This window comes from Anopheles maculipalpis, chromosome X (genome assembly GCF_943734695.1).
Source record: "Anopheles maculipalpis chromosome X, idAnoMacuDA_375_x, whole genome shotgun sequence".
Classification (NCBI taxonomy): Eukaryota; Metazoa; Arthropoda; class Insecta; order Diptera; family Culicidae; genus Anopheles; species Anopheles maculipalpis.
In genome coordinates, this window is record NC_064870.1 from 4,539,327 (window position 1) to 4,562,733 (window position 23,407).

General features: G+C 44.6%; 2 protein-coding genes across 2 annotated transcripts in view; both read right to left on the minus strand.

The window, feature by feature from the left end:
• Window positions 1-23,407, minus strand: part of LOC126561365 (protein FAM32A) — a 58,985-nt gene that overhangs the window by 15,766 nt on the left and 19,812 nt on the right. The gene's annotated exons all lie outside the window — the stretch shown is intronic.
• Window positions 692-16,341, minus strand: LOC126568745 (uncharacterized). Its single transcript, XM_050225292.1, has 3 exons — window positions 16,336-16,341; window positions 3,757-4,048; window positions 692-2,652 (listed from the first exon to the last, which is right to left on the minus strand). The coding sequence occupies exons 2-3, from the start codon at window positions 4,043-4,045 to the stop codon at window positions 692-694; spliced, it is 2,250 nt and encodes a 749-aa protein (XP_050081249.1). The 5' UTR covers window positions 4,046-4,048; window positions 16,336-16,341.

A 23,407-nucleotide genomic window follows, 5' to 3' on the forward strand; every position in this document is an offset into this window, starting at 1 on the left:
GCCGTTTGGAGTCGTTTGGAGCCGTCCGGAGCCATCCGGAGTCGTTGGAGAGAGCACCAATGTAGGTTATATCACGTATCATGGACGATTTGAAGCGCTGCGTAATTTCAATTCATTTCCGTCTCATCTAATTCAACGGTTTCGGAACTGCCAATTAGGAACTGCTCCGGACGGCTCCAACGACTCCGGTCGGTTCCGAACTCGGAGTAGAAGCAACCCTTCCGGAGCCGCTTCCAAAATTGTTCAAGTCATTTGGAAGCGGTTCCGTTTTTTTGGTCAAATTTACAAGTTTTTTATCTAACTTTCTCGCAACAAAACCGTAAGCATCCTCAACGCGCTTAGCTTCCTCTGTCGCACATGCAGAAGTCAGCTGTAAGCATCATTCAAGGTCTCGCGCTGTGCAGACCGGTTTTCGATGCCAGCAGACCAGTTGGAGTAGGTCAGTTTAATAGCAATTTGTTGGTCTAGTTCGGCAGATTTATGATCGATGTTTTCGCTTTCTACTCTTCCATTTTTTCTCTCCACTTCATCTTATCCAAAATAAAGAAACACACACACGTGGTAGACAAATCAAAACATCCTTTGAAATTTATTGTTTGCTCTTACGGCATTTTGTTTTTTCCTCAATAGCTGGACAATCGTTCGCAATAACTTAAAGACATAATAGGTGGTTCCCACCGTTTCGCCTTCACTAGCGAAATAGTTGCGAATTTTGCAGCGATTGGCGCAGAAACTGGCTGGGTACAAGGTTGTGCGAATATTCGACGCCCGGCACGATCACCTCCGCCTCCGGTTCCGGCTTCGGTACGATCGGCGGTATGCGCGACTGGCGGACGGCTTTGACGCGCGGCAACGACTTGGTAAGATAGTCGGCCGGTGGCATCGGGGGCGGCGCCGGTGCGTCACTTTTCTGTGTCAGCAGTGCGGGCCGCAGCATGGTGCTGGGTTCGGACTTGACCGTCAGCGAACCGAGCGGCGGTTCGGAACGCTGGGACGAGCGGGCCACTAGCGGGGGCAGCAGCGGCAGCGGTTTGATGGTTTCGGGCGGTAGGGCCCGGGCACGGAGCATTTGGTCGGAACCGGTGGGTGAGTCGAGCGACCGCTGGTGGAGCCGAGCGTTCAGGTAGTTGGCTTCGTGCTGACGGCGCAGCGCCTCCTGGTGCTGATGGTGTAGGTGTGGATCCTGCTGATGGTAGTGCAGATGTTGATCGAAGTCATTGTACGGGCTGCGGCTGCGACTGCGGGCGGCTGGACTGTCGCTGGTTGGGCTGTGGTAAGATCCGTTGCGCGGATCGCGAGGATCGGGTGAGTCGGGATAGAGGGCGGCAAACCGGGCCGCATTTCTTGCACTCAATTGCTGCTCGTGAGCGGCCGTGGGCTGCTGCTCCTCGAGCACATCATCCGCCGCTAGACGACCGTTCGTGTGTGGAATCTCGACCTGAAGCTCGGGATTGGACGTCGTTGGCTGCGGAAGCTGTTGCGGTTGATGGCGACGACTGAACGCAAAGTAGGAACGCATCCGGGCCAGATCGGACTCGATCTCTGGCAGTGACTTCCGGCCAGTGTTCGGCATGTGCCAGAGCGTTGCGACGGCACACACCACACCGAGCACTATCGCGGTAATGTAGTGGGCTGCGATCACATCCTTATGATTTTTGGACACCACCGTTGTACCGCCCAACTCCTCCATCCCGAACAGTGTACCATCGTTGGTGCCGTAGTACTGTAGCAAGGCGATGGCCAGTAGCTCCAGTGCAGTACCGAGCGCAAGCGCTGCTTCGTTGCAGTTGAGCGGGGCCAGCTCTAAAATGTTAATAGCCGGCAGCGGTAAGGCAGCGCCAATAAACGCGAAGAAGAGCAGCTTAGCGATACCATACTCGAGATCGATCAGATCTGCCGAGTAGAAGGCGATCGCTAGCACAAGCGCTATCACGTACAGAACGGAGGCACCCAGGAACAGTATCTTCGGTGCGAGCCGTAGTCCAAGCAGTGTGGTAAGCAGTGCACCGCCCACCATCAACCAGAACGGCACGTACCCGACATCTTCCTTCTCGAACACCTGCTGACTAGCCATGATGCCCTTCACAAGAAACACCCAGTAGAAGGCGAGGAATCCGATCAACTTTGTCCCAATCATGTACACCGTCCACAGTGTGCGGTAGCGGCAGCCCGTGTCATTCGCTCCGGTACTAACAATACGCTCCGTGGACCAACCCGTACCCGTGACACCTTTGCCGAGTGCTGGAGCAGCTCGTCCGAACTGTGCGTACGGCGCAAAGGAGCGCCGGTCCGGGTTCAGCAACCGTCCACTGTCGTGAGCCATTGCGGTGTCGTAGTCCAATGGTCGCCGGTAGTCGACGATCGTTTCGCGCTGCAGCAGCTCTACGAGTCCGAGCAGCACCAGCATCAAGGTGCTGGCGGTGAGCAGCGCGATCGCTACGTTCTGATGCAGCTGTTCCTCGCCATCGGCGTTGGTGGCGGCGAGCTCGACGATTGTTGCCGTCGCTGCTACACCGGCTAGAAACCAGACGGTACAGAGCGACATCAGCAGCACGCGGTGACGTGCGCGAGAGCGGATGTGCAGGTAGCTGAGGCCTGGCACGAGCGTCAAGCCAAAGGCGATCGCACTGAGGTAGATCGCCGGCACCACATCTGTCGGGAAGGAAGAGGGATACGGGTCAAGTTTCAAGAACATGTTGTAAGGGAATTCGTTTTTTTACTTGGACGAACAAGCTGAACGTTAAAGCACTTTTCAAGAGGGGTACATTAGTCATCATGCTAGACACAGGAACAACCATTACTGCATTTGGTCCTCCCGAGATAGAAATTGTCAACGAGACCCATCAAATCAAAGTTAGGTCAGATATTGCAAAAACTTTCTTCAAAATATTGTTGAACTAGATGAGTCCTGACAACTTTCCTAGGGTTTTAAATTAACGGTGTTACTTCACGATTAAGTAACGAGTACCAATCGATATTGCATCGTTTAGAACCCACATTAAATTAAGCAAGGCAAAGCTCAAGGTCAATGAAATTTTTGGAGCATTCTAAGTTGGCCCCAATTTTCTGCCGTCTGTTGACACGTTTGGTTGATGAATTGGGTAGAATTGCGTTGCGTCGCATCATTTCCTTCCTGCTCGTTCCACACTCTTTCGGTTTCGCGCAACGGTGTTTGATAGCGATCGGCAATCCATCGTGTACACACGAGAAACAAAACAAACAAAAAAAAAAACCACACAGGTGTACGCATGTCGCACGCTGTTTGACAGCTGTCAATTGAAGAATTCGGGTGCGGTATCTACTCCACACAGTGGGAGGAAAACCGCCAGGTTGATAGATGCTCCTGTTTGATAGCGTGCCGATGAGCGGATGACTCACGGCGAGACAAGAATATTCTGCACCACCTCGTTGAAATCTGAACCAGCGCGAGGGCAGGAAGGGTCCCCCCCCCCCCCCCTTGTGAAAGAGTCGTGTGAAGTTGAATGGTACAGATGGCAATATAACAACAACAAAAAAGCCCCCCCCCCCAAACACAACCAAGATACAGAGGTAGAGAATGGGCAGATGATCAAAAGATGTTGTAGACGCGTAGAAATATAGAGCGCGCGCGCACGCTCGGGAACGCTCGATTTGATAAGATAAGAAGCAGCACCGCGATATTGGCAATCGAGTGAGCACTTGAGGCTATCGTACCACACCCAGAGCAAACCAGGAACCCCGCGCCAGGGGGCATTCCTATTTCTCGTTCCAGCTTACCGTCGACGAGCAGAAAGACGAGACCGGCAGTCAGCGAGAACACGGTCGCGGCCAGCTGCAGGTAGAGATGGATGAACTGCGTCTTGCGATAGTTGAGCTTGAGCCCGTTGGTAAGCACCACCGTGATGAGCATTGCGACGATCGCGATAATGTGCGGCCAGTAGTACGTTTCCTCGTACAGGCAGGCGATCTGCTTGTCTTGAACCGTTGGCAGCAGCAGCAGATATCCGTAGATGATCCCGGCCGGGATGTACGCAATCCCGGCCGTTACCGCGGCTATGTGGTCCATAACCTCTTCGGGAGGGCCTACGGCTTACCACAGCATCGGTGGCAAACCCCTTACCGAGCAGCGAAAGTGCAGCCAAGTGTGTTGCAGGATGAGCTTCTCCGGTGAGCACCAGGACACTGGTTCACTGATTTACAGAACAGAAAGAACTTAGTCTCACGACGACTCTGCGCAACACAACCGTGGACTATAAAGCGTCTAAGCGTCTTATCAACGTCAAGTGCGTCCGACGACTGACGACGCACCGGGCGCAAGCTTGAATGTATGCTATGGTCGTTGGGCAATTCGCCCGTAATCGATAAACCACTTGCCCCGATGATACCTCTTCAGGCAGGTGGAAGGTGGGTTTCGGCGGATAGAGCAGGTTTGTGGGGGGAGGAACCCCGAATGTCCGACCCAACATAAGGGCCCAACATCGATCATGCGTCAGTTATTTGATGATGAGATCCATTATGGGACATACCCATTCGCGCGAAAAGCAGAGGGTCCATCACAGGGCGAACCCTGGCGAATTCTGACTTCATAAACCGGCGGCTGAATTAGGTGTGTGGAGGTGTGTGTGTGTGTGTTTACTCTAGTGTTTGAAAAATGTAGCTTCACCAAGAGGAAAGAGATATCCGTCACGTGCTTTCGTACACTCTTAATCTTCGGTTGGAGATTTCCCGCGAATGTTCAGACGCCCGACATGGCGACATTGAACAGAGTAGAGCAAGGATAGATTTTTCTTGCGGGGGATGAAGCAAAGGGTGCGTTCCCCGATTAGCAGCTCCGTTGATTCACGCGGCATACGTTTGGGCGATGCAATGAATCAGTTATAATAGCCAACAGCTTCAGGCTTCACTCCCCCATCGATTTCGGTGCCATGTAAACAGAAACCAGCCCAGCTCCAGTGCTTATCTTATCGCGCACCGTTCCCCGTAGTGCATCGATTGTCCGTCCTCCGAGCATGCCTCCGTTATGACTACCTATTAACGTTTACAATCGTAGCATTCTACCCACCCGTACCCTCTCGGATGTCACGGAGCCCCGGTCGGATCTGGAAAAATCGATTCGGCTAGTAATTTATGGTGATAATTTTGAAGCGCGCACGATTAGAATGTCCCAAGAACATGCCAGTGGAAGGAATTCATTTATCATTCCTTCCAAAATCTGCGCGCTTAGTGTTCTTCGATTATCTGATAGTGGGCCGCAAACGGAGGGTATTGATGATTGAGTTTGGTGATCCATTGTGCTTCGTCTATGTACTTCTGCTTCGATTTTGTGTCATTGCCACCGTGGGTCGTGGGTGATATGCATTACGACCGGTGTCACAAGTAGAAAACGATGCCTAACAATAGCACACAGCTCAGATTGGTACAGTTTTGAACCCTGTTCCGGGATCCGTCTGTACGTTGACGATTATTTAAAAATATTTTAGAGCAAAACCTTCCCATTTGTAGAGTTAAACAGAATCTAAATTGAGATTCTTTCTTCAAGGTAGTAGAACTAGTACGAGAGAACAGTCCAATACAAATCCCATCTGGATGAGCGAACCTCCCGCGAGAGGTTTTTGCCTTGTTGTTTCTCCTAATTCTTGGCTTAACGACCTACTAGTGCACTCTAGTAGGAGATTTCCAAGGAGTCCCCATTACGTGCGTCTTTAAACATGCTTCTTGCGATCATGTTCCACGGCAGAATTTGCGGGAGTTTTTGGGACCCCCTGAGCTCGCTAAATTTTTTGGTCTAATCGGAGCGTGTTGAAACACCCCAACCCGATCCCTCGGCATCCATTCACCCGGTCTTGGTGGATCATAGCTTTATAGGCTCGTACCCGTTTCATGACTGCTCTGGCGGAAAGGAAGTGAGGTCAATCATTGTAGGACTAAAGGGGTTATCTAGCCGGCAAAGTTCCTCTGGCGGACCCCAACTCCGCTCGGCAGCGCCGGATCAAGATCTTTGGAGATCCTAGGCGGTGTAGATATTGGGGCCCATGTCATATCCAAATCGAAATTGCTGGTGGAAGGAAGGAGGGAGAAGGCTCTTATTCCCCGGTTCCACTTTAAACCTCCGAATTCGCTACTGCATCCCCGGGATTACTTACATAATTCTACGCGTCCTACTTTTTACGACAAGCCGCTCGCTTTACAATGTGCCCCAGGCTAAGCCGGGCGATAATAACAAACCATAAATAACCCATCCAGACCCGTAAACTGCTGCTGCTGACGCGAAAGACCTCGAAGTTATCATTCGCTGTGCGATACGGGCCCGATCACCCAGATTAAAGCCGATTGTTGGGGCGGCTTTTGTCAGGGGACGAATCGCTTTTATCGAAATCTGTTCGATTGCAGCAAACCCTCTCCGTTTATTGGTGCGTGTAGAGTTGTTCTTCTTGGTGGATAGGTTGTTCCGGGTCGTTTCGCTACCAGCTTGTTGAGGCATTGCATTTAACCATTCGAGAATGGTTGATGACGTTTTGGGGAGGAGATGAAATTCCGGGTAGCTTGATGTTGTAGTGGACTGTTGTCTTTTCTAGTTGCAAGATGGCTTTATTACGGTCCTACCTACCTACCTACCTACCTGTGGTAGATCGTACTCTTGAAAATTGAACACGAATTCTGTCATCGAAATGGTCAACTCCGAAGTCAAATGTGTCTAAAACAGAATTAAAAAAAAAAACAGTCAACACGCTGAAACGAGCCTTAACAATACGAAGTGTATCCCTCGCGCTGATCGATCTTAAAAGCGAATTAATGTCGTTGCAAGCCAACAGAGACGGTGTATCGATATTTCCAATCAGTAGTCCAGCAACGAAAATACAAAGCACATTGCGCCTTCTCTGTTAGAAGAGGAGCTCTGGAGACAGATCTGGTCAACTGCAGGGGTTCAGTTTGTCTATAGCACCCCCCCCCCCCCCCCTTCAGCCGGAGTGTGTAGGGACCGGGGTGGGGTGCTCCACAAAAAAAAGGCGCGACCCAAAGACGCATCCATCGGTATGCTGCACGTCTCGATCGGACTAAAAGCGCGCTATCGCCGTTTTTCCACGGGAACGCTGTTGTTTTTCCCCCCGTAACTGGACGGGAGGTGGAGGGATCGGGTTGGGGTGTTGTACAAAAAGATGCGCCGCTCAAAGACGCATCCAATAGAGAGCTGCCGGGCTCGGTCGGTCCAAAAATGAGTGAGCTGCCGCTGATTTTCCACGGGAATGCTGCTGGCGGAACCTTTTTTGGGGAAACCCACTCAACAACAAAGTGATAAATCAAATCGCAGTATCATCGGCTTCCCATTCACTACTATTAATAAACAAAGAAAGAAAATTTTTCCCTTTTTAAAATTGGATTTTCTATCAAAAAAGAAAGAAATTTCTCATCCCAATAATGCATCTCATGCATTGCCAGGAAAATGATTTTCTCCCTCGCGATGACAAAAAAAAAAATCCGATCTCGTCGGTGTCGGAAAACGCAAGCAGTTTTTCCACCCAAATTTGATCTAGTAGCACCAAGCAGAAGAAGGGACGGCGCCGGTCTTTACACGGCAGGACCGTGGTTCAAATCCCATCCCGGATCGTTCCTCCGTAGTGAGGACTTTACTAACGAACTACGTGGTTCGGCGGACCTTAAAAGGTCGCTAAACCGAAGAAGACGACGACGAAGAAGAAGAGGAAGAAGAAGACCTCCGCGCACATTTAAAAAAAACTCATTTGAATGTTTTTTTTTCTTTTTTTATTACAACATTTTTGTAATTATTACATTTAAAAAAACCAATTTATTTTTTTCCACTTAAATGTATTCCTATTGTTTCATATAAAAAGGTGTTAGTTTGTAGAAAAAAAAAAAGGTTTGTAGTTTGTTTTTTCCACTTAAATGTATTCCTATTGTTTCATATAAAAAGGTGTTAGTTTGTAGATGCACTCATGTGCATGTTCCGATTCCGAATAATATGTGTGATTTAATGCATTCAACCAGTTCGATTATTTGAATGTGCTATGTGTGTGTGTGGCTTTTGTAACATTTCAGCTCACAATGGATAATATTTGCGATGTAAAAATCGAGATTCTTAGGCAATAGTATTTTGTTATAAATGAGAAATTCGTTAGTAAAAAAAAATGCTCGAAGCAAACTTAAAAATAAACGACATGTCATCTAAACATGTCTTTTTTTGTCCCTGTGTTTGTCTGTGTGTGTGTGTGTGTGTGTGTGTGTGTGTGTGTGTGTGTGTGTGTGTGTAAAACATTGAAAAAAAATTGGGACAAAAAACATGTTCCATAAAACTTAATATTAGGACCAATTGATCCATTGTTATAAGACACCTGCTACTCGAGCTAGTACTCAAAGTAGTAAGCGAAAAATATTTTTGATTTTGAAAACTCCAAACTCCAAACAAAAAAGGAAGCGGCAACGAACAATGGTATACAACAAACCGAAAATCTAAAATATTAAATCTGTCATTTACGTTGAATTTCGACGTTCAAGACGTTTAATTTTACCAATTCGATGTCGTTCTCCACGCGTTCGTATCTTCATTTTTGCTTCCTCGGTTTGCGGTTGGAAATGAGAAGAAAAAAACATTTAAACACATTTTATGCCATAATTGTAAGGAACAAAATCTTACGATCTAGTGTTAAGAAAATCGTCAATAAAAAAAACAAATTAGAAGCAATTCCATCCAAATCATTCCAATACAATGAGTTCGTTCAGCAGCGTGGAAGAGAATCTTTCGCACATTGTCTTGCGCCAGGAGAAGATGCACGGATACTGTTGCTGGTCGATGAGTACCATGCTGAGCGCACCCAGAACGTCGATGTTTTCCAAATCGCCAAAGCATTTACCGACCGTGTGGATCGGTTCGCCATCCTGCGTCGTTAGGAGGCCCGTCTGTCTGGACAGAAAATACTCGAGCCGCTTCAGCGATACGGCATCCGTTATGTCGCACATCATCTGTAGAAAGGACCAGTACTCGGACCAGCCAACGTTGAACTTTTCCGCCAGACTACGGCCCACCCGCTCGATGAAGTTGTCCAGCTCGGTTTGGCGAAAGATGCCCGCGTTTCCTTCCGTTTCGCACACGGTCTTTCTGTAGTGGCGTTTCGCGATCGGACAGTGCCAGTAGAGTACGATGTTCGGCGGCACGGGTATAACGATGCGCAGCTGGGGTCGATCCAGCCACTGCTTGTAGAAGTTTTGCGCCTGGGTCTCCTTCATCGGACCGGCCAGCGCCTTCACGTACCTGATCACCGGTCCCGGCCCGCCCAGCGAAGGATGCAGCTGCGGGGCATTATCGCGCGCGAACGGAAGGCCCACGGTTGGGCTTTGCCCGTTGGCGTACCGGTACATCGGCACAAAGTAGTTGTAGTCCAGCAGACCGCCGATCACCCGGCGCAGCATTGCCCTATCGATGCAGGGCGGCACCAGCTCCGCAATGACCTGCCGCGGCAGGAAGCCGTGCTTGTTCGCACGGTACAGGCACTGCGGGTACGCAATCAACAGCGACACCGTAGCCACAAAACCACGCTTCGCCGCGATATGGAGTGGCGTTTCGCGCAGTTGACGGTTCGGGCTGTTCAGGAACGTGGACAGCAGCGTTACGGCGATCAGGTCCGCGTTGCTTAACGTACAGTTGTGCACCCACTCGATGTACGTTGGGTTGCGGATCGTTTCGAGGATGATCTCGCACATCTTGACTTGGCCACGGCGGGCCGCAATATGCAGTGCGTTTTCCCTGTTCGAGTTGTAGATCGTTGGCGCGTTCTCGGAGGTGATCAGCAGCTTCCGGTGCTGGTTAACCAGCTCTAAGAAGCGTGGCACATCATTCAATTCGATGGCCAGTTTGAGCATTCGTCGATTCTCGCTATCGGCGGAATGCTTAACGTTGGATGGACCCGCGATAGCAGCAGGAGGATCGGCGGTGCTTTCTGTGGCAGGGGGGAAGGGACGAGCAAAAGAAAAAGGCATAAAAAAGTGAGGTTTTTCAAAACAAGAAGGGAAGAAATGCTCGTGTATTTGTATCTCCATGCCAGTTCGGAAGTTCACAAACTGGTCAAAAATAGACAGGTTTGGGGGAAAATGAAAAACGATTCAATATAGTGAAAAGAATGGATGCTTGGTGATTAATCACGAATCAACGAATCGAACAAGAATCACACCTCGAACTCACATATCGATGCGTCATGCTTATAGCGATGATAGCAATTTAAGACCGCATTTTCTGATCATTTCAACGAAGTAATCTCACATCAAGTTTTACTGAGCGTAGAGGAAACGGATTTGGATGAGGAAAAAGGGTTTTATTAACAGCAATAGTACACGGACTGGAAAATTTGTTAGTCAGAAAAGAAATAGCGATCTGAAAGTCAAGCGACAGTAAAGCAAAGTATGCACGAGTTTTTCGAGGAAGTAATTCTGAAACTTCATCGATTACATTACAAAATAAAATAAATATTCGGTTGTTAAAAAATGTACAAAAAATTTAATGATGCTTATTTAGTTTATAGTTAAATTACTTTATTTGATAGCATTTGAAGAATTCATGAAAATATGCCTCATGACCCAGTACCAATTGAACTAAAAAGTTCAAATGCTGCACTTAAAAAGATTTCTGTTGCACTAATTAACAGTGCTGGAATAGCTAATGCCACCGGGCAAGTGATTCATGGCTGTTGCGATGTTATTGCAGGTGTCTTATTACGCATTACGAATGACTCATAAACCTTGCGTCTGAGGGCGGCCCTTTGAGAGGGTGGTGTAGGTGACAGCGATACCGGGCTTCAACCGGCAGGACCAGAGTTCAAATACAAATCCGGTCTTGCCGTTTGAAGACTGGCGCCGCTGTCCCGTTCCCCCCGTAGGTGTGACTATCCAACAACTTTGGAGTATGTAATTCCAAAAGAGTCAGCAAAAAACAATCCAAGCAGAAGAGCATTGTCCTCCTATCAATATGCTTGCATGTTTTGGGGAGGCAAAAAGTTCTAGAAATAGTATTAACAGGGGTTTTCGAGGATATTAATGCAAACGTTCACCGAAATATTGAGAATGACAATATCCGAACAATTCTATGGCCGAGGCCGACACAAACAATCAAAACAGACCGAAACGAAACGTCAAATTTGACAGTAGATAACGAAATCTTCCCTGGTTGTGTTGCAAAGCAATTAATTATTTGTCAATGTTTTGGCTATTTTTAACCAAAATACTGTACTTTATGGTACTTTAAAAGGTTCTGATTGTTCGCCAAGAACAGCGAAACAAAGCGAAACGGTCAACAGAAGCATTAATGTTTCGTTTCGATCTGTTTCGGTCGTGTGTGGCCCCGAACTGTATCTCACAGATTGAAAAAATAATATACCTGTACAAGTAAATATTTGGGCGAATTTGTTTGTTCAATTCTGGGAACCCCTGTAAAGATTACATTCTACTATTACTGGGCTTAAAGAGTGCTTTTGAGACCAAGGTACAAGGCCTCAGTTAATTAAAAACATAAAAGTAAATGGAAATTAGCTGCCATGCATAGAAAATTATTGCATCTAATAGCGCGTAAATAACGATACGGCGCAAGCCATCATACTAAAAGCTAAATAAATTAGTAATGGGCACGTAAAACAGCTTTTCATGGCATGGTTTACAATCCGGCAAGCAAATGATTCACGAGTGCTTCGTAGACATTTTATTGAGTGCTTGGAAAAAATTATTACTCGGTGTAATAAAAATAAACATACACAGAGAACACTTAGCGCTCGCACGGGCGTTTATTTGAAGGGTGCCAGCTTTATAACCGAATGCCCGTACCAAACATCACTGTCGAACTTTCGGGAAGTCTTGCACAGCATAGATGATGTCTTGCTATAGCTAAATGTATTCATATGACAAAACACTCGATTGTCGTCACTGCGCTAGCGATGATGATGAGATTTTGTTATTATTTTTGGAGTGTTTTGATTTAACAAAAAAGCTTAACGAGATTCAAACAGCTATGTCGTAAAGCACTGATTTAACCGTGAGCATAATGATAATTTAAAAAATAAAAAAACAAATATAAATTAAAATCGCCTAGCGATATCTTCGTTTCTCCTTCGATCCATTGTTCCTCTCTATCAGAAGAAAAAACCGAAGGGCAACAGACACAAACGCTTCCTGTTTTGGAGTCTAGCTAATGGAATCATTGCACAAGCAAACACTTACCGTCACCGTGCAACTGGTTCATATAACGGACAAGAGCTTCCGCCGTATCAAACATCAACAGAGTAGAAGTGGGATGTTTTCGCAGTTCTTTCAGAGCCTCCTTCCGATTGTTGGAAAAATACGATAAAGCTGGTTTACGAAAAAGATGGTTTTGTTTTGGTCGAAATTAATACTACGGCTCTGAAGCACTTTGCATGCACCTCTGACATTACCAGTCGTATCACCATCTGGCACGATGACCGCGTAATACATCGTTTATCGCGTACGAACGAAATTTCACTTTTCCACAGCACTGAACACGACACGGGAACGCTCGTCACCACTTGGCCTGAACCGACACACCACGGGGAAAGGCTTTTAACACGCGGAACAGAGGCAGAAGCGCTTCGCTTGGAACTTTCAATGCAAATGATCACTCGCACCACTCCACAATGCTACTAAACGCAACCGATCGAACCGGGCACTGTTCGATCCCTTGCGCGGATCGATCGGCATTGCTCACCTACACACATGCGCGCACCGGATCGGTTGCTTCGTGTGAGTGTTTTGCTGTGTCCTGCTCTTTTGCCTTTTGTTTGCCGAAGTGTTTCCTCTCACTCAGGCGGGTTTTACATAGTGCTCGAACACATACACCGACAGAAAAAAAAAGGTTCGAAAGGGATACATATATAGTGTCGATGTTGTATGCAGCAAAAACTCAACACCAACACCACTAGCTGGAAAAATACATAGGGCATAAAGTGTTTCTGAGATTTGTGAGTCAGAATGACATCATTTTCGCTGTACGAGTGTCTTATTCATCTAATTATTTTAACTTAAAAAATTACATCTCCAGAGCAATACGCAGCCGGGCCTCGTCATCATGACAGCAATTAGCATTTATGTAGCTTAATTCTTTTTAGCAGAGCTTTTTAGCAGGCTTTTAGCAGGGTTGAGGTCTTTAGAAAATAAAATTTAATAACGTTTGTGTCAGAGCTCCAAAGCAACGCGTTTTTAATCAAAGATTGTTACTCTGATTACTTATAATAGCAGCACTTAAACTGCTAGTTAAATTAAAAACTGCTAGCGAACATTCTTAGGACCAAAGGTTCAAAGATGACATCATCCACTCGAATTAGTAGTTGAGTTTTTCTTTGTTCGGTGTCGTTTCTACTTCAAGATAATGTTGGTGAGCGATCGGGTTCTTTGTTCGTGTACTTTGGCACTACAACCACGACAGGCCTAGATTTACCATTTATTTACTCCACCGTAAGGGGAAACGGCCCGGACGCGAGTCACCATCTGGCCCTGCCTTGCGGGGATCGCTCAGCCCAACATTTGATGTTGGGCTTTTTTTTTTTGTTTCCAACTTTGTGCAAATAATTAAGAAACTGTTTTATCATCGATCTGCATTTGACGTCGAACATGTATCTTGTAGCTGAAAAAATCATGAACCAAATATTCATCGTATCGAAAGAAAAAAAAATACTCAAAGAACTTTTCCTCCAACCTACTACGCAGTAAGGGAAAATTCTGGAACCTGGAAATTCAACAAATGTGTGTGAAAGAGTGAGCGAACCAATAAAAGAGGACGGGCGACGCGTTCAGAAAGGGCTCGAGCGTCACGTACCCCCTGCAAGGGGTACGAGCTAGAGCGAGTGAAAGATAGAGAGAGAGAGAGAGAGATGCGCGCTACATAACGATCACCGCTGGAAGCTGCATCACGATCGACCGTTTTGGGGGAAGCATTTCAGCACGCACACCATCAAAAGTGGTGTGGAAAAGCTGGGGAAATCAAAAGGGGTACATTCTCACTAACAAGTGCACAAACACAACCAACGCTTGGAGCCCCAACGGACCCGAAGCACTCACGAGCGCAAAGGCGAGCAAAGCGCCATGTACAAGATCAGATCAGCATCTCCAACCCGAAAAAAAAGAAAGACGCAAGTGTGTGTGCGTAATTTTTCTCGTGAGAGCCCACCCTATAAAACATGGTCCGGCCCTGCGAGCAACTCGCACTCAGTCTTTTACCTTCGCTTTAAGTTGTACGAACGGCAAATTGTTCGGGCCCGGATCATTGATCTGTAATTCCAGCAGTTGCTAACACCAACGTTGGGGCTCTGAACATAGTGAATGTGAGCTTTTTTTTTTGTGTGTGTCTGTTCCGTGTGAATCTGCTTCAAAAGACGGGTGCCTTTTGGTTAAGTGCGCTAAATAGGCTTAAGGCGCATCCGTGCATTGCACAGAAAGTCGAGAAACGTTGTCCAGGCGAAGCTGGTAAGTAAATGACTTTATTGTGGCTTTTAATCGTGCTCGGTGTTTCGTGTGAACAGAGTGTGAGTGAGCGTTGCAAGTGAAGTGTTTTGAAATTGTGGAAAAATTTGGTTATTTGAAGTGCATTGCCCCGAATCTCTTTGCGTGCGTTCAAACCTTGTACGAAAAGTGATGAGACTGTTGGACAGAGCCTCTGTTAGTGTTGCAGTACTTGAAGTGGAAGAGTGATATTTCGTTTTCGAAATTCGGGAATGCTAGGATGGTGTTAAGCTTAAATTTCTGCTGCTTTTGGACAGCACAGAAAAAAAAGGCAAAAAATGGCGATTTTAAAACGTCTCTCGTTGCTTGCTGCTCTCGTTTTGTAGGTCTTAGCGTTCGAGCTAATGGTTACAGTTGGCTACAGTGTTGAAGACCTGATTTAGATAGGCCCACCATTCTTTGCTAGATTTTCGATACGATTTTCGGTGTTGAGATTCTGAATGTTCGGTGGTTGTTGAATTTCAGACTGCTAGAAATAACTCAAGTGTTGATTTCAAGAGATTCGTTGTAGGTCGGCCAGCTATCATTTATCACTCGTATTTTGAAGCAATTTAGCTAGAATCTCCGAGGAATCTTTTGTATCTGAATTTTGAAATCGCGAGAAATCACCAAAGTGTTAGTCTTACAGATTTTTTGTAGACAGGGCCAACGTTCATCGCCTAAATTTCGTTGAAGTTTTTAAAGGTTGTGTGTGATGTGTGGTTTTTGCCTTTAGAATTGCAAGAAATCACTAATGTGTTAGAGCTTCGATGCATAAAGGGCCCCACCATTTATCGCTGAAATTTCTAAGCGGTTTATATTTATTTATTTTTATTAATTGGTTATTTTTTTAGTGTTCTGTAATTGTTCTAAATTATAATTATTTTAATTGATTGATTGACACATGTATGAGGAAGTTTTTAACTGCAAGTGAAAATTTATTTGCTTATATTTTAGTGTGACGGCTCTCCGCTGTATTACGAAGTGATTATTTAATCACATATTTGCATAACAATAGTTTCTAATAATTGTTTTAATTAAACAACTGCCGCTGAGTGAAGGCAGCCGCGCCCACGGTCCGATATTACACACATCATCAGCAAGTTTTTATGTGTATGTGTGCGAGACAGAAGAAAAAAGATGGCTCCCGGAACTCATAGCTACGCCCTTTTTTAAAGAATCCAACATGGCCGCTGATAGAAAGAATGGCAACTGGTTGCAGGTTTCTTTTATTAAAATGTTACCTCTAAAAGGCACAAAGCAGATCAGTGCATTGCTCTAACGAGAAAAAGGCTTGCAACAAATAAGATCGCAAGCGTTAAATTATTGAGGGAATTTGATAGTGTTTCGCTGTGCTGATAGGAATTTGTTCAACAGGGTAGAAAATGTGCTGCCGCTAGCTGTCTCTTTCTAGCTCACGCTCACGTTCACCCTTTTCTTTTCACCCCTTGTGCGCAACCTTTGCAGCTTTGTATTGCGTTGGCTGAGAACATGGTCTGAAAACGGAGAACATTCCAGAAATGGAGCGAAATTATAATTTACCGATGTGATCCGATAATGCGGCGGTAATCCGGAACACTGAAATTTAATTAAGGGCTACGAAACATGATTCTGGAGAGTGTGTAAATGCTTTGCATTGCAAGTGAACGTTATATGATGGATGGATACATTAGAAGTGCTTGAAGAAGCACTTTGAAATTCTAAAGCTTTTCATAGGCTTACAACTTTAGTAAAGCTTACAATAGTAAAGGAAAACTTAGGGCCACATTTTAAGCTAAGTCTGTAGCACTTCTAATGAATTACTTTCAATTCAATCTGCTGCCAATCTATTTTTGTTTTCCATGACTTGATCTAACCTTAATCTAATTTAACCTGCTGCAGTACAGAAGTAATTCACAGCTTACAATTCTTAAGCATACAAAAAGCTTAAATCTTTTCTTGTAGACCTCCTAAAGAGGGTGTAAAATTGAAAGAGAGAAATAGAGGGAGGGAGAGAAAAAGGAACAACACTTGTTCAATCACTTTAGATCAAAGCTTGATATAGAACGCTCTAGTAGCTGTTTCGGATGCCCTCGAGAACAAAGTAACCGCGTGACAAAAACACCAGATGAATCAACTTCTTATGCAAAGTTGAGAATTTCTGTAAGATGTTCAACGAACTACTATATCTTTTGCACTTCCGCTGCCAGCTATTGAATATTTTCTTGCCCCAAACAGTTTACTAAGGGTGGATTTCAGATCTGGTTAGATCCCGTCGGCAGCAAATGATCTGCTCCAGTGGGGAATTTCAGCATCGAACGTAACAGAGTTACGAATCATACAACGTTACAAACACCAGCGGAAAATATTCTTTTAGGCAAATGTAATTATTTTACTATTCTTTCGAAAGAACAGGTAGCTCAAGTCAACTCAAGTAAACATATTTTCAAATAATTTTATTTTAGCGCCTTTGGCTGCTCACGAAGCAGTTTTTACAGTCAATGATCAACGATCACTAAACTAATAAGTGTAGAGTAAATTAGATCCGATAACATGGCTTCACAAGGGTAGCGAACAAAAATCGAATTCTTACCGAACGTAGACGCAATGCGATCGAGTGGGCTCCAGTTTCCACTCCGCTTTGGGCCTCCGAGCGGTTAAATCCTCCACCGGCAACAACCTAAATCTGTGCGTTCAATTCTTTCAAGAGGTTTGAATGTCCCCCTACCCAAGGTAAGGCCTCAAACCTCCAACATGCCTGTAAGGGATATTCCTTCCGAATATCCAAAGTCGCCTGGCCGACTTGCACCGCCGATGAGCATCGGGAGTCCCCCTACCCAAGGTAAGGCCTCGATGTCTCCAACGTTCCAGTAAGGAAGATGCTCATCTAGCATCTTCAGACTGCCTGGACAGTCAAGCATACCGAAGATATTGGCTCGCACAGATAGTACGTTTGTTGTCGCGTTTGAGGTCCTTCTGCTAACGCTGATGGTTTAAGGTGGGCCAACTACTGGTCTTTGTGGGTGCTGTATTTCAGACGGTAGGAAGGATTTATTTTCCGAGCAGACGTAAAGCCATGTTTTGTTGAAGTTTTTAACTCTCTTGTGCTCCAATGGGGGCACCAACGTCACTCACAATGAGAGCGGCAGCATTGACGAAGCACTAGACTAACCTTGTTTTGAAAAAAATCGAACAACTTCCGCACAACACACTCTGTATCAGTATGGAATATTGTTCTTCTTGCTGAAAAAAACTATCATTTGCCAATGCATTTAGTAAGTGCATTTTTTTCTTTCAAAACAATAAGTTTTTGGCGAATTTTGATATTTGGACTCTACTTTTGGACCAGTTATGTGGAAATTTTTTTTTTTCAAATTAGTTGCTCGAAACGTGAAGAGTAACATCAAACAAAATTGCAGTGTTTTGGCCTCATTTCTTACTAAAACAGTGGCAAAAAAACGTAAAAAAAAAGTCAAGAGACGAACATAATACGTTATGTATTTATGTATTTATTTTCTTTAATTTCTAGCAGGCCCCTGCCCTGCATTAGGAAGCTGTATAGCAAAGAAGAAGGAAAAAAAAAGAAGAAAGTGTTTGAACTGTTTACAGCGAAAAGGGCTCCGTGCATTCCCGTGAAAAAAAAAATGTGTGCCCCAAGAGAATACCACGAACAAGTGCAAGCCGGGCTGCGCGATGTGGAATTGCAGGACATTGTTAGCTTCGATATTGAGCCGTTAGAATTGCCAACCGAAGAGCGCATGGTGACTCGCCGCGAAATGGGCAGATTGCGCCGGTTGATCCGATCCACCGAAACGCTGATCGAAGCCGCTAGGAACGACGCAACGCCGTTGATGCGGGAAACGGTGCACGAATTCCACTCCTTTGTGGCGCAATTCCGCCGAGTCCGTCGGCTTCCGGTGGCCGCGTACGAGCAGGTCACTGTAACCATCATCAGAACGTATATTTTTCTGCTGTCAAGATAATCATGAGTAACATTTGAACACATTATAACATTTTCTGAATAACATTTCTCCTTAACAAAGAAATTATTTTTGTTTTGCATTAGGGAAACGAAAACAATGGATTTGAGAAAACTAGTTTAGACTGCGCCCCAGGTTGTAGTTCAAATTTAGGCAAACGAATTCAGTATGCTTTGGTGTAGCGTTTTTGCAATCATTTTTATAACCTCAGAAATGTTTGATGACGTGTGCGCTCAGAAATGAATAAGAAACACGCTCGCTTAGTGATGGATGGAATTCCAATGGCAATCAACGCTTGAGGCGTGGAGGCGCCTGGTGTTTTGTAGAAGATAACGTGCTTCGCTTTATAGGAGCGAAGCAGCATCTCGTTGAAAGTCTCACACGTCTTACCAGTACGAGCAATAGAAAGCATAAAATAGTCTAAATTAAAATAGCTCTTTAAATTGATCGAATTTGGCATAAAAGAACGGAAAGCTCTTCCAAAACCGACAAGTTCTACGATACGTTCCACTGGTAGATTCTGTTCCTAGGTAATCCTGAAGAAACCGTCATCCGTCTCGTTCGGGTACACACTGATCATGCATCGAGCACAATGGAATCAAGGAATTGACGGCTCTAGTATCCCAATTTGTTCCCGTCAGCAACAATTTGCTATGGGAGGTTTCTTAAAGCATGGAGGCGCCTGGTGTTTTGTAGAAGGTAATGTACTTCGCTTTGTAGGAGCGAAACAGCACCACCAGCACCTTACGATAGCGCACAAAAGCAAACAGTGGACAGTAGAAAATGGTCCAAATTCATAGTGAGATTGGCTTAGACCAATAACGACTTTTTTCTATTTGGCAACTAATTTGCTTATATTTACGCATAAGCAAGTCCAAAATATTGAACAAAATTCTTCTTTCGGCTGCGTACTTCTATCCTGTCAGCTGTCAAGCGATCTATTTAGATTACAAAACTATATTTTTTAAATTGTTTGGTCGTACTTTACCATAATTAAATGAATTAAAGCGCGGCTCAACAAATAATGTTAAATCATTTGTTCTCGTTTTAATTCTTCTCCTCAGGTTGTCCGTGCCTCTAAAAGGTTTCACCGAGACGACTAGCGTCGTTGACACGTTCTCCTTTAGCAAAGCGTGGTGCTAGTTATTAATTAGTTAAGATTAATTAAGATTATTTAAGTTTAGTTAAGATAAATTAAGTTTAGGCTAGTTAAGTTAAGGCTAGTTAAGACTAGTTAAGACTTGTTAAGACTAGTTAAGATTAGTTAAGAAACACCAAAAGCATTCCTTCCATGTGGTACGATACCCGAGGAAAAGTTGCTTCAAAAATTAAGTTAAGTTAGTTAAGGCCCTAGTTAAGCCCATTTGTACCGTCCGTAAGGATGGAACAAAACAAAAAAAGCATTAGTTAAGTGAGCAGAAGTGAGTGTCTGAAAGCGAGTGTGTGAACGAGAGTGAAGTGAGTAGTTTAAGCAGAAAAATTAGCAGTTTGCGTAGTAGAATGTGTAGTTTGGGCGGTACTACTAATAATTTGAGTAGTAAAACGAGCAGTTTGAGTAGCAATACGAGTAGTTTAAGCAGTAAAACAAGAAATTTGAGCCGTAAATTGTGTATATTGGGTAGTAAAAAGCCTATTTTGTGCAGTACAATGAGTAGTTTGAGTGGTAAAACGAGAAGTCAGGGGTAGTTTGAGTAGTTTGGACAAAAAATTGAGTAATTTGAGTAGTAAAATGAGTAAAACCATTAGAGTAGTTGAGTAGTTAACAATATATCAACCCTAAAAAATTCACCCCTCATCTTTTGTGGATTACAGTAATTTAGTTTAGTTTGGTTGGGTTGCGTTGGGTTGTGCTTGTTCACATTCAGTTAGGATTTTTAAAGTCTCTGTCACAAAAAAAGATAAAACTCGACAAGGTTAGAGTGTGACTTCATCATGAATTTGATGATGTGGAGAAATCAGATCAGTCCTTGGTAGTCAGAAGAATGTCGCGATACAGTGGAGGAATGAGATCAGACTTTAGCAAAAAGTAGAACTTCGAGAAAGAGCAGGGAAATGAGATCAGACTTTGATTTCAAGAGAGAAGTGATAAAGAAGTTGTGGTATGACCTCAGCGTAAAAATGGTTGACAGTCGACCATTCCGATAGTGTCGGTTTTCAGTTCGGTTTGAGATTTCCGGTGAAGTTGTTGTGATAGAAGAAAAATTCCATGGAATTCGGTGAGTCCGATTTCCTCGCTCAACCCTGATGGGGTTGGAGTGTGACATCATCATGAACTTGATGATGTGGAGAAGTCAGATCAGACCTTGGTAGTCAGAAGAATGTCGCGATACAGTGGAGGAATGAGATCAGACTTTAGCAAAAAGTAGAACTTCGAGAAAGAGCAGGGAAATGAGATCAGACTTTGATTTCAAGAGAGAAGTGATAAAGAAGTTGTGGTATGACCTCAGCGTAAAAATGGTTGACAGTCGACCATTCCGATAGTGTCGGTTTTCAGTTCGGTTTGAGATTTCCGGTGAAGTTGTTGTGATAGAAGAAAAATTCCATGGAATTCGGTGAGTCCGATTTCCTCGCTCAACCCTGATGGGGTTGGAGTGTGACATCATCATGAACTTGATGATGTGGAGAAGTCAGATCAGACCTTGGTAGTCAGAAGAATGTCGCGATACAGTGGAGGAATGAGATCAGACTTTAGCAAAAAGTAGAACTTCGAGAAAGAGCAGGGAAATGAGATCAGACTTTGATTTCAAGAGAGAAGTGATAAAGAAGTTGTGGTATGACCTCAGCGTAAAAATGGTTGACAGTCGACCATTCCGATAGTGTCGGTTTTCAGTTCGGTTTGAGATTTCCGGTGAAGTTGTTGTGATAGAAGAAAAATTCCATGGAATTCGGTGAGTCCGATTTCCTCGCTCAACCCTGATGGGGTTGGAGTGTGACATCATCATGAACTTGATGATGTGGAGAAGTCAGATCAGACCTTGGTAGTCAGAAGAATGTCGCGATACATTGGAGGAATGAGATCAGACTTTAGCAAAAAGTAGAACTTCGAGAAAGAACAGGGAAATGAGATCAGACTTTGATTTCAAGAGAGAAGTGATAAAGAAGTTGTGGTATGACCTCAGCGTAAAAATGGTTGACAGTCGACCATTCCGACAGTGTCGGTTTTCAGTTCGGTTTGAGATTTCCGGTGAAGTTGTTGTGATAGAAGAAAAATTCCATGGAATTCGGTGAGTCCGATTTCCTCGCTCAACCCTGATGGGGTTGGAGTGTGACATCATCATGAACTTGATGATGTGGAGAAGTCAGATCAGACCTTGGTAGTCAGAAGAATGTCGCGATACAGTGGAGGAATGAGATCAGACTTTAGCAAAAAGTAGAACTTCGAGAAAGACCAGGGAAATGAGATCAGACTTTGATTTCAAGAGAGAAGTGATAAAGAAGTTGTGGTATGACCTCAGCGTAAAAATGGTTGACAGTCGACCATTCCGATAGTGTCGGTTTTCAGTTCGGTTTGAGATTTCCGTTGAAGTTGTTGTGTTAGAAGAAAAATTCCATGGAATTCGGTGAGTCCGATTTCCTCGCTCAACCCAGATGGGGTTGGAGTGTGACATCATCATGAATTTGATGATGTGGAGAAATCAGATCAGACCTTGGTAGTCAGAAGAATGTCGCGATACAGTGGAGGAATAAGATCAGACTTTAGCAAAAAGTAGAACTTCGAGAAAGAGCAGGGAAATGAGATCAGACTTTGATTTCAAGAGAGATGTGATAAAGAAGTTGTGGTATGACCTCAGCGTAAAAATGGTTGACAGTCGACCATTCCGATAGTTTCGGTTTTCAGTTCGGTTTGAGATTTCCGGTGAAGTTGTTGTGTTAGAAGAAAAATTCCATGGAATTCGGTGAGTCCGATTTCCTCGCTCAACCCTGATGGGGTTGGAGTGTGACATCATCATGAATTTGATGATGTGGAGAAATCAGATCAGACCTTGGTAGTCAGAAGAATGTCGCGATACAGTGGAGGAATGAGATCAGACTTTAGCAAAAAGTAGAACTTCGAGAAAGAGCAGGGAAATGAGATCAGACTTTGATTTCAAGAGAGAAGTGATAAAGAAGTTGTGGTAAGACCTCAGCGTAAAAATGGTTGACAGTCGACCATTCCGATAGTTTCGGTTTCCAGTTCGGTATGAGATTTCCGGTGAAGTTGTTGTGTTAGAAGAATAGCTCCATGGAATTCGGTGAGTCCGATTTCCTCGCTTAACCCTGATGGGGTTGGAGTGTGACATCATCGTGAATTTGATGATGTGGAGAAATCAGATCAGACCTTGATAGTCAGAAGAATGTCGCGATACAGTGGAGGAATGAGATCAGACTTTAGCAAAAAGTAGAACTTCGAGAAAGAGCAGGGAAATGAGATCAGACTTTGATTTCAAGAGAGAAGTGATAAAGAAGTTGTGGTAAGACCTCAGCGTAAAAATGGTTGACAGTCGACCATTCCGATAGTTTCGGTTTCCAGTTCGGTTTGAGATTTCCGGTGAAGTTGTTGTGTTAGAAGAATAGCTCCATGGAATTCGGTGAGTCCGATTTCCTCGCTCAACCCTGATGGGGTTGGAGTGTGACATCATCGTGAATTTGATGATGTGGAGAAATCAGATCAGTCCTTGGTAGTCAGAAGAATGTCGCGATACAGTGGAGGAATGAGATCAGACTTTAGCAAAAAGTAGAACTTCGAGAAAGAGCAGGGAAATGAGATCAAACTTTGATTTCAAGAGAGATGTGATAAAGAAGTTGTGGTATGACCTCAGCGTAAAAATGGTTGACAGTCGACCATTCCGATAGTGTCGGTTTTCAGTTCGGTTTGAGATTTCCGGTGAAGTTGTTGTGTTAGAAGAAAAATTCCATGGAATTCGGTGAGTCCGATTTCCTCGCTCAACCCTGATGGGGTTGGAGTGTGACATCATCGTGAATTTGATGATGTGGAGAAATCAGAT

What these genes read in the sequence shown, in the direction of transcription:
- LOC126568745 (XM_050225292.1), bottom strand. Translation starts at nt 4,045, where the DNA reads ATGGACCACATAGCCGCGGTAACGGCCGGGATTGCGTACATCCCGGCC. An exon ending in CGTCTTTCTGCTCGTCGACG is followed by an intron (nt 2,653 to 3,756) that starts GTAAGCTGGAAC and finishes CCTTCCCGACAG; the next exon opens with ATGTGGTGCCGGCGATCTAC.